Source organism: Mesoplodon densirostris, chromosome 4 (assembly GCF_025265405.1).
Source record: "Mesoplodon densirostris isolate mMesDen1 chromosome 4, mMesDen1 primary haplotype, whole genome shotgun sequence".
NCBI classification, from domain to species: domain Eukaryota; kingdom Metazoa; phylum Chordata; class Mammalia; order Artiodactyla; family Ziphiidae; genus Mesoplodon; species Mesoplodon densirostris.
In genome coordinates this window covers 77,705,227-77,715,671 of record NC_082664.1, presented here as the reverse complement: position 1 = coordinate 77,715,671, position 10,445 = coordinate 77,705,227, and the positions used below count along the sequence as shown (strand labels likewise).

The following is a 10,445-nucleotide window of genomic DNA, read 5'->3' as shown; positions in this document are numbered from 1 at the left end:
GGGAGGGAGCGGGGGTGGGGCGCACGGATGATTCCAACAGGAGACTGGAAGAGATTTTGAAAGGTCATCTCGTCCTTCCCCCAGCCTCCAAGCGGACTGCCCCTCCCACCCTAAACCCGGACATACCAGGGAAGGAGCTGGCTCTGCCGCTCTTTCTGCCCCAACATGCACAGACTCGGGAAGTTCTTCCTGGGGTTTTATCTCAAAGCCTCTCCCTTACAATTTCTGTCTCTCTTTTGGGGGAGGAGGAGGGGCGATTATAGAGATAGTTAATGTCTGCCGTATAAGAAACATTATTAAAGTTACTCTCCGGTCCTTTCTCTTCTTGATAAACAATTCCTGCTCCTTCCTCTCGAATTCTATTTTTCCATTCCTTAAGTCACTTTAAAGGCTCTTCAATACAACAAATATTTACAGAGTGTTTACTAAGTACCAGGCACCTATGCTCAGCGCCGTGGGGGGTGAACACATGAGGGGAATGTAGTACTCTCTCTGGAGGAGATTGTAATCCAGACAGGGACGACAAATTTGTAAGTAGGATACTTAGATTTAATCAGTATTTACCGAATACCTGTTCACATATTTAATAGTATATAATCTTTCTAATAACACTGTGAAATATAATTGGTCTGCATTTACAGGTAAGGGAAATGAGGCTAAAAGAGTCGCTTTCCACTGGCCTACCAGCTCAGGGATACTCAACCCAACATCTCACATTCTATCAGGCCATTGCCACAAAATAAAATTAATGTACATAAGGATCGAGGAGGGGGTAGACACACAGCAGTTCTCAGGATCCCTTTAAATGTGATTTCCACTCCCCAGGAAAGAAGGGTGGGCACAGTGTTCCAGTGAGTGTTGGCCCAGCACTGAGCAGGGCAGAAGTGGCTTACAAAGGCCACTTGCCTCCCAGGACCCTGCCTCCTGGTACTAACTCCTGGAGGTCTTCTGGCTCAGTCGTCTTCTGTCATCAATAATAATAATAATAGCCACTAACATTTATTGAGCATGTATGTGCCAGGTGCTGGACTGAGTTAGTTCATACGCATTTTCTCTTTTAATATTTAAGGCAATCTCTTGAGATTGGTATTCCCCTTATTGATAAGGAAACAGCGAGATTAAGTACCTTGCCCAAGGTCACCCAGGTAGATCTGGGCTTTGAACATACGTCTGATTGCCCCCAGACCTCAGGCTCTGCACCAATATGGACTGTTCCTATTTTTGATGTACAGAATATATATTTGGGCCCATGTGATTTTGCTTCTTATTGTATGAATAAATGACCCCAACTTAGCTTCTGAATAAGCCCTGTAGTATATGAGATACATCAGTATGACCTCATCAGCACCATTAATGGTTATTATGCACCTACCCTGAGTTAACAACCCTTCACAGTCATATTATTATCCCCCTTTTAATCACTCAGTTTCAACAAACTGAGGTTCAAATTGGTAGAATAATGTATCCAAGGCCACACAGCTCGGAAAGTGGCAGAGCTTGCCTGGCTGCAAGGCAACTTCTGTCCCTCAAAAATATTAATTGTTGCAATAGTGTCCTTCCCGAGACTGACCATTTAAGGACCATCTTCTATACATGTCTAGCTGCAGGTTATCACTGAGTCAAAAGCAATCCCTACTATAAATAGGGCTCTCCATCCACTTAGTCAGTGTCCGATCCAGAGTAAATCCTTCAAGAAAGGAATGAGAGAGGAGAAACTGTCCAGAAAGTGAGAGACAGGAAGCCAGGTCTTGGCTGGTCTTGGGACAAATCTTCAAGCAGTAATGACGGGACTAATTCAGAGAGTAATGTGGGATTTCCCTAGGGAACAGCAAGTAATTTGAGGAGGAAGCCCCCTAAAAAAAGGAGAAAGATTAGATGGAACTGAGGGGGGAAATTGGGGCCCAGGGGGGTAGTGTCCATGTATAAGGTGAGTGGATGAGGTGAGTGATCAGAAGAGGAACCCAGGATGGGCAGAGATGGGGTCAGTAGGAAACAGGAACAGAATGAGTTAGGGCTGGTGTCTTGTGGAGTGAACTGAGGCTGGTGTCTACCCAGCACCACTCCCTGGATCCTGAGGCCCTCATAGGGACCTTTGCCCCACCACACCCCAGCCCTGATAGCCTGTCTCTGCCAGGACAAGTTTGTCTTCTGCTCTGAGCTACCAGGCCCTACCAGGAGCTCCAGGGCCAGCTGGGACCCATCCCTTTAGAGTAGCTGCTTCAGACTAGGTAAGTGTGAGGCCCTGAGCCTCAACTCCCTGGATATTGGAAGCAGGCAGAGGGGCAGCTGAAAGAGATGTTGCTGTATGTCCTGTCTCCTGATAGGTGCCATAATGAATTTTTCCCAGGCTAGGAAGCACTGAGCTCTGGTGGTCAAGGGAGCCATGGAGGAGAGAGCTGGTCAGCGAGAGCAAGACAGACCAAGCCTTCGTCTGGAAAAGCTACAGCACTGGGCCAGGCACAGGCAGAGTGGGCACCTCTTGGTGCTGGCGGTGAGGCCAGGCTGCCCCACCCCAACTTGTACCCCAGTTCAATTCCACCCATGTTTAGTGAGCACCTATCATCTGCCTGAAACTGTGCTAGGCTCTGAGTGGGAGGAGGGTGGAGGAAACAGAATAAACAATGCAAGACCCTTAATCTCCAAGTAGCTTCCATCATGTGGGGAAAACATATAGTTAAGTAACTGAACTATGACATGAGGCAGAAAAAATTAAATGATACCCCCTTCTTTTATGGCTCTTGGTTGACTACTCTCCACCACTTGGGAGGATGGAAGGGAATCCCTAACAGTTCTCCTTCAACTACCCTGCATCCGGCCTCCAGGTGAGCCAGCTATGGCTGGCAGTGGCTGTGGTGCCCTTTGCTATCTCAATTGCCTGCCTGAACTCTGCTTGTCACATGGCCACAGCACTGCCACTTGGGCCTGGCGTACTGGTAAGAACTACCATATGGGAGGGTGGAAGGAAGGTCCTGGGGGCCCCTCCCTAATGGGCCAGAGCTCACCACTTGCCTTTCTCATCATTCAGGGTCTCCTCACTGGAATTGTAACCCTTGAGCTGCGCAGAGCACCCCGTCTCTGGAAGGTGAGAGGGGAAAAGAATGTAGTACTATTCTCCCACCCCCTAAAACACACACACACCTCAGCCCAGGAAGTGGATTTCTAACTGTTGACTAATTGTGTTAGTTATCTGCCCATGACTGGTCTAAAAGACTGAGGAGGGAAACAAGAAAGTTAGAGGGCTGATGGTCCCGTTTGGAGGTGGAAAAATAGGAGCTGAGTTTTGTTTTCAGCTAGGCTACAGGTGGGGCTTGGGGTTGCAGTGAGTCCCCTAGGCTGGGCAGGGCTGAACTAACTCACTGGCAGGTGCACGCCATGATGCTATTCAACACCTTCAATCTGATCTTGGGCTTCATCGTGTTGGTGGTCGAAGTGGTGAAGACAGCCTTGATGTCTGCCCCAACTGTCCCCTCCCAGGTACAAGTGAATAAAGGAGAATGTGGGAGGATGAGGAGGCCAGAGGAGGGGAGAGGGCAGGGGCAAATAGGTGCAGGGTCCCCTGCAGCACACCCTCAGCCCTATCTACCTACAGCTAGCCGGCTTGCTGGTGCTGGAGCTCAGTGCTGAGGCCTTCACCCTAGGGGGAGTGCTGGTCTCAGCATACTCCCTGTTCCTGCTGAGCCAGAGGAAGCCAGGATGCTGCTGGAGCCAGAGTCTGCACTACCAGGAGCTGCAGGAGGTACTGAGGGCAGGGAGGAAGCAGCTAGCTAGCAGTTCATTTTTTCACTGGCTATCCTGGTCGATGGTACTTAAGGGAAAACAATGGGGCAGCCCGGAAAGGAAGGGGTCCTAAACTGAAACTGATTGGTTTTCTGGCTTTGGACATTTCTCCCCTAGTGGTGGGTAAGAGTGAACTGGGTATCTAAATGGGGCTAAAAATGTGGGAGAGCATTAGATATCTGCGTAAATATTGGAAGGGCTATGGGAACACGAGAAAAAAAAAAATGGGAGAGGAGGAAGCTGCATCTGTCTGGGATTCCTCATTTCTCACCCTTACAGTTTGCTTGCCTCACACCTGTCTGGTTTTCAGGGTCTCTCAGAATTAGAGGAAGTTCCTGATTTGGAGACTGGTCCCACGGTGTCTAGCAGAGCAAACAGAACAAATGAGTGAGCTGGCAAGGGGAAGCAGACAGGTGTTGCTTTCCTACCTGGTGGGAGCATTCTCCAGACCCTCCTGCACCCCATCCCACCGAACTCAAACTAGATGGAGTCCCCTGAGACCTACTTGAAGTCTGGTGGAGTGCCTTCAATCTTCACTCACACTAGGCCCCTTTCTTTTTCCTCCCCTGCTGCGGAAAGCAATACCTAGACCGAGTTTTAAACCACCTCACCGCCCTGAAAATCTGCCCGCCTGCAGGATATCCTTAAGCCAACTTTCAGCTAGACCCATTTTCTCCCTTCTATCCTCACCCTCCTTCCCCACTGCCTCCCCACCCTGCTTCACATGTGCCTCATCTCACTATTTCCAAGATTTCCACCTTTCACAATCCCATCCACTAAAAACCCGTACACGCCCACTCTCTGAAATCAATTCACAACGGGTGCTTTCCTTCTCTCGCTTCGATCCGGTTCCTTTCTACTCTAGCGGAGACTACAAATCCCAGGATGCCCAGCTACCCTGTGGCCCGCTGGGAAATAAAGAACCTTCCCTCCGCGGTAGGGGCGCTGTGCATCGGCTAAGTGACGCGAAACCCTGGAAGTCGGGGCTTAGCTGAGAGTTTCTTCGGACGCGACCACTGGCCCAGCGTGCAGGGAGGAGCCGGACGGGCTATTCTGCGCGGGGGCGCCACCACCCCAACCTCGGTAACGGAGAGATGATTGTGGGTCTACAGTCCTACATCCGGCAGCTTCGGAGACGGGCAGGGGCTGAGGGCTGGCCGTCGGCAGAGCTAGGGTTTCCCAGATGCTGTCGCTGTGCCCCCTCCCACAGTGCCCAGGTGCAAAGTCCTGAGACTTGGAGCGCGCGCGAGAAAGGGGTTGGAGATGATGAGTCAGAAGCCCAGGGCACTTCTCATCCCCCTCCCCCAGGGCCTACGCGCCTGAGGAGGACTGACTGGCTGGGCAGACGGGTGTACAGGGCAGGAAGAGGGAGGGACACGGCGACCCGACCTAAGGTTTCCCGCCTCTTGCGAGCACGCCGGTGTAAGGAGCCCGCGTTGCCGCCACCCTTTCTCTCCAAGGTGGGAGCGGGACTGCGCAAGCTCAGCCTCTCGGCAGCCCAGCCGACCTTTGATCCCAGCTGTGGGGCGGTTGCTGAAGTTCTGGTTTTGCTCAAACCCCACCGTTTATGATCTTTGCAAGTGTGCAAGGATGGCAGGCTCAGGTGGGCTTGAGAAAACCCCAGAAAAGCGGGGGCACCCTGTAGCACCAGCCCGACAGCTTACTAGTGGCTAGAAAAACTAGAAGTTGACCAGAGCTGCAGTACTAAGAGAACTCACCCCAAATTCACATAGTGCCCAGGATGGGTGTGCGCCTCACACTCATTTTTGTTCCCACTTGAGAAGGCTTCTTTCCCTAGAGAATGCTGCTTCTCCGGGCTTAGCCAAGCCCAGGCACCAGTGAGGAAAGAGCGCAGCCTGGCTGCGTTGCCCTGACATTGCAGTGGCGCCAGCTGCAGCTCCTTTCTGTTTGTGACACCTTGGGTAATAGTCGCCCTATGACAAGATTGTGTGACTATTAGTGGGTGGGGACAGTTCTGGGATTAGGCTCTGGAATGGTGAAAACAAGATCTGGGCCTCCCCCTTCTTCTCCTCCCAGTCTAAATGCCAGAATAATGGAGAGCTCATCTGTGAAGGACTCAAAATGCTTTCTTCAAAATCAGAAGGTGGTGGTAGCTGAGGAAGCTGGGGGTAAAAATCAGTTCATTCTCACTGTCTTCCACTTAGGAGCAACAGCTTTTCGTGATATGATCAGATGTCTAGAAATTGCATTTTAGTTCTTGGAGTTCAGTCACCACGCAGATGAACCTTGTATCAGGTTAGGCTAGGTTATGCTGTGGTAACAATGCCAAAACCTCAGTGGCCTAAAACTAAAGGTTTATCTCTCACACTACATGTCTAGGGTAGTCTGGCAGGGTTCTGTGCTCCTTGTAAGTGATTCAGGTAACCAAGCCCATGGAGCGCCACCATTTTGAGATCCTATCATGTAACCATGAGACTAATCCCCCATATCCCCACCCCCTTCCCCAGTTGTGAAGTAAGCATGAAGAATTGTTCGTGGGCTCTTAAATGTTTCTGCCTCAAAGGGATACATATCACTTCCACACACACTTCATGGGCCAAAGCAAGTCATATAGCCGCACCCAATTTCAGGATGGTTAGAAGGGCAATCTCTTCATATGCCTGGAAGGGGGGTAGAAATACTTCATTAAAAGAAGGGGAGGTAGTAATTTGTAATGATTCTTGAACAGCTTAGCAGTTGGAATTCATCCATTCCAGCAGTTATGCCCACATCTACTTCTTTGGTTTTGTTCCATGAACCACTAAAATGAAGTTCTTTTTTTAAAAAATTAATTTATTTCTTTTTGTTTGCGTTTGGTCTTCGTTGCTACACGGGGGGCTTTCTCTAGCTGGGGTGAGCTACTCTTCGTTGTGGTGCACGGGCTTCTCGTTGCAGTAGCTTCTCTTGTTGCAGAGCATGGGCTCTAGGTGCACGGGCTTCAGTAGTTGTGGCACGCGGGCTCTAGAGCACAGGCTCAGTAGTTGAGGCGCACGGGCTTAGTTGCTCCGCAGCATGTGGGATCTTCCCGGACCAGGGCTTGAACCTGTGTCCCCTGCATTGGCAGGTGGATTCTTAACCACTGTGCCACCAGGGAAGCCCCTAAAATGAAGTTCTTAATAGAAATTTTCCTCCCAGAATAATACTGGGAGTCAAGAAATCTAGACTGTGGTTTTGATGTGTAAGTTTGGGCAAGTCAGACCTCTCTGAACTACATTTTGCTTAAATGGAGATTATAATATTTACCCTCTCTACCTTACTGGAGTACCAAGGCTCAAATAAAATCACACATGAAAAAATACTTTAAAACTATAAAGCACTTCAGAGGTTGAAAATAAATTGCCTATAGGGACGAGGAGTGGTGTAAATGAGTGAAGCAGATTAGGTATGAGTTCATAGGGAGTGGTGGGAACTATGGCAAACTAGAGAGCCCACATTCTGTTTAAAGACTAACCGCACTCATCTCTACCCAATTGCCATGTGGGACTGTGGGCTTGGTATTGCCATTGTTCCAATTTTCCTATAAAAGAAATTGACTTTTTAAATGTGAAATCTTCTGATTTTAAAATGTTGATAACTGATTTTTTTAAAATTGAGAACCAGATTTGGCCTATAGTCCTTCAGTTATTGTCTCTCCATTATACAAACATACGGTAGAAATTCAGGTTTTAGATACGCAATATGGTTCTTGTAGGCCCTTGAGGCCTGTTCTGAAATTCAAGAGTCTTGGAGAGATTTAACATTAGGTTCTTAAAACCTTTTTTTTTTTTTTTTATCATATCCCTCTCATATTGGTTCTCAGGGAGGGGGCATTTTGCCCCCAGGGGTTATGTGGCAGTTTTTGGTAGTGACAGCTTTGGGGGGAGGAGGAATAAATAACCAAAGGAGCATTAGGTGATAAGTTGGAAGATCAGAGATTTAGCCCCAGTGCTACTGATCCCCCTTTCCTGTGCATTATCCTCTGCCAACTGCAAGTGAAGACTGTGTGAGACTTGGACTGTGGGCCTCATTATGCCCAACCCCATCCCACCCAACACTGCCTATTGCCAGAGTCCCTAGCTGCTCCATGAAAGCATTCTGCTTTGCTGCAATGCTGCCCAGCAACCTCTGTATCTGCCCCTTCATCAGTTTGGCAGCCTCTGTGAAAGTCACTCGTATTTTACTTGAATTGCTGCCCATTGGAACTTCACAAAAAGAAGTGACTGTGACAAGGTTCCTGCTGACGTCAGTTTTTAAAGGCCTTGACCCCTATCAGTTCTTTAAGCATTGGAGAAATATGTGGCTTCATATGCAGCTGAATTCTGTGGTGGTTGGGAAATTCTCCATGTTGATGAATTTTACCCTCATTTCTTTGAAATTCAGTAATGTATTCTGGCCTCGAATACATGATTATAGACAAGTGACCTTTCCCCAATGAAATATCTGCTTTTGCAGATGGTTCAGGATGTGTGTCCTGGGCTGCGTCCTCTGCTGCCATCTCGTGGCCTCTTTGCTGCCCCGGTCGAGGTCTCACAAAGGGCCTTCCCGCAAGGTAATGGCGTGTGTCAGCGGCTTAGTTGGAGAAGGAGCCTCTGCTCTTTGCGGGGCGTGCTCCCAAATCCCTCCCCTGCTGTGAGTCCACCTGAGCAGCCACACATGCCGCTTGGTGCGTCGCGAGTAGGCTGGAGGCGCAGGGCCCTTCCGGGTCATTCTCAGCCCCTTGGGCCTCTATGTGTTATGCAATCCTGGACTCGAGCCACGAAATCAGTAAACTCAACTACCCAGGAGTCATCGGAGCTGACCTCGCCTGCTTGGCCTGATGAATGCCCCGCAGCCTCTCGCCACTCGCCATCCGGGGCTGGGATGTTCTTTCTCTTAGTGCAAAGAGATGATTGCCCCGTCAGGTTTCTGGATTTCGTTTTCTTGTCTAGGCCCATTGGGGTTGCTTTGTGTACAAGCGCTTCGTTCTTGACTTGCCCAGCAGCGCTGCCTCAATTTCGATGTTTGATTGCTGGCTTGAGCAGGATGGTGGCGGTGTGTCACTGTTAGGCAGTGTCTCCTTTAAATATGACAGGATCTGAGAACTGTAGTGATCAGAGGTCCATCTCCAGGGCACAGGGAATCTAGGAGACTGCCCTAGTAGCTGGGTTACTGGTGACTGAGCAGTGAGTGACTCGTGCAGGAGGAAAGGCAGGAAAATTTTATTTGGTGCTCATTTTTTTTCATTGTAATAATGTGTTTAAAACCTTCCAATTGTTACAGTAAATGTGTAGAACTGTCCCTTAGTTGTTAGCCTCAGCTGTATGCTTTACACATGTTTGGCTTCTTCTGGAGAGCCCTGACTCTACCAGGCCCCCCTTATCCCTAACCCCAGAATTGGAGGAGGAAGAGGAAAAGGAAGGAAGAGAGGAGGAGGAGGGGGAGGAGAAACCGCTGCCTTTAGTGTTTGTTTTAATCTGCTTTTCCCTGTATAAAAATTCAGGGGGGGCTTCCCTGGTGGCGCAGTGGTTGAGAGTCCGCCTGCTGATGCAGGGGACACGGGTTCGTGCCCCGGTCCAGGAGGATCCCACATGCCGCAGAGCGGCTGGGCCCGTGAGCCCTGGCCGCTGAGCCTGTGCGTCCGGAGCCTGTGCTCCACAACGGGAGAGGCCCCGGCAGTGAGAGGCCCGAGTACCGCTAAAAAAAAAAAAAAAAAAAAAAAGGAACAAAAAGTCAGGGGGAAGGGCCTCCTTGTATGGCCTCCGCCATTTCCTAGGCTACTAACACTGGTGTGCATTGCCGCTCTTTAAAATTCAGATGCCGCGTACTTAATGAGAGTTGTCTTCTGTTTCTCTTGTTTTTCCTTCTTTGCCTACATTTTTTCAGCCATATTTATATTTTGTGTTGCATGTTATTCTTGATTCTACTTATCATCTGAATCTTTGGTTTATTTTTCTTATCAGAAACTTCCTGTGTTCTGTCCAGAGGGAATGAGTCATCTTTGTTGATTCTTGTTTGTTTTTCCTTGCCTTTGTAAAGTTTTCTTGTTTATAATATTTTCCCACAAGTCCAAGCTCCCCAGATATGATTTAATTTGTTTTGCTTCTTTATAATTATGTGTTCACTTTATAAGGAAGATGCTTTGCACCCACTCTTATGCTTTAGGTAAAGTGAGAGGACTCAAAGTCATGGCATAAGAGAAACAGGACTGATGTCTTTGGAAATCTCAAAGATGATTATGAGGAAGAGAAACTGTTCTTTGTGAACCTAAGAAGTGAAGCTGGATCCAATGGTTATGTATTATAGAGAGGCCAGTTTTAGACCAAAAAAGAGAAGCTGAACACCTTTCAAAAGATGAGCTGCTTTGAAGTTAGGCTGTCAACCTCTGGGTATGTTTGAGGTGTTCTGTGCAATGCACTTCTGCACAGATAGGTTGTTGAAGCAAGTTTTCAAATATCAACTGAATGGTTGGAATAGATAACCTTTAATTTCTCCTCCAACACTAATATTTGGTTTCTCAGCAGTGGTGGTGTTTTTTTAGTAGACCCATCCATACTCTCTAATCTGAATGACCGGAGCTGAGCGGAAGTGTAAAGTATTCCTCTAGTTCCTAGAACAGAGTTTATCAACTGTGGCACCACTGACATTTGGGCCAGATAATTCTTTGTTGTGGAAGGCTGTCCCTTACACTGTAGGATGTTTAGCAGCATCCC

The 10,445-nt window shown here is 48.6% G+C and overlaps 1 protein-coding gene across 1 annotated transcript; it reads left to right on the top strand.

The window, feature by feature from the left end:
• Positions 1 to 2,383: 2,383 nt before the first annotated feature.
• Positions 2,384 to 4,168, top strand: TMEM253 (transmembrane protein 253). Its single transcript, XM_060098240.1, has 6 exons — positions 2,384 to 2,491; positions 2,823 to 2,933; positions 3,026 to 3,082; positions 3,364 to 3,474; positions 3,590 to 3,736; positions 4,088 to 4,168. The coding sequence occupies exons 1-6, from the start codon at positions 2,384 to 2,386 to the stop codon at positions 4,166 to 4,168; spliced, it is 615 nt and encodes a 204-aa protein (XP_059954223.1).
• The last annotated feature ends 6,277 nt before the right edge of the window (positions 4,169 to 10,445 follow it).

Coding starts and splice junctions, on each gene's coding strand:
- TMEM253 (XM_060098240.1), top strand. CDS start 2,384: ATGGAGGAGAGAGCTGGTCAGCGAGAGCAAGACAGACCAAGCCTTCGT. Junction 2,492..2,822: donor GGCACCTCTTGGTGCTGGCG/GTGAGGCCAGGC, acceptor TCCGGCCTCCAG/GTGAGCCAGCTATGGCTGGC. Junction 3,475..3,589: donor CCCCAACTGTCCCCTCCCAG/GTACAAGTGAAT, acceptor ATCTACCTACAG/CTAGCCGGCTTGCTGGTGCT.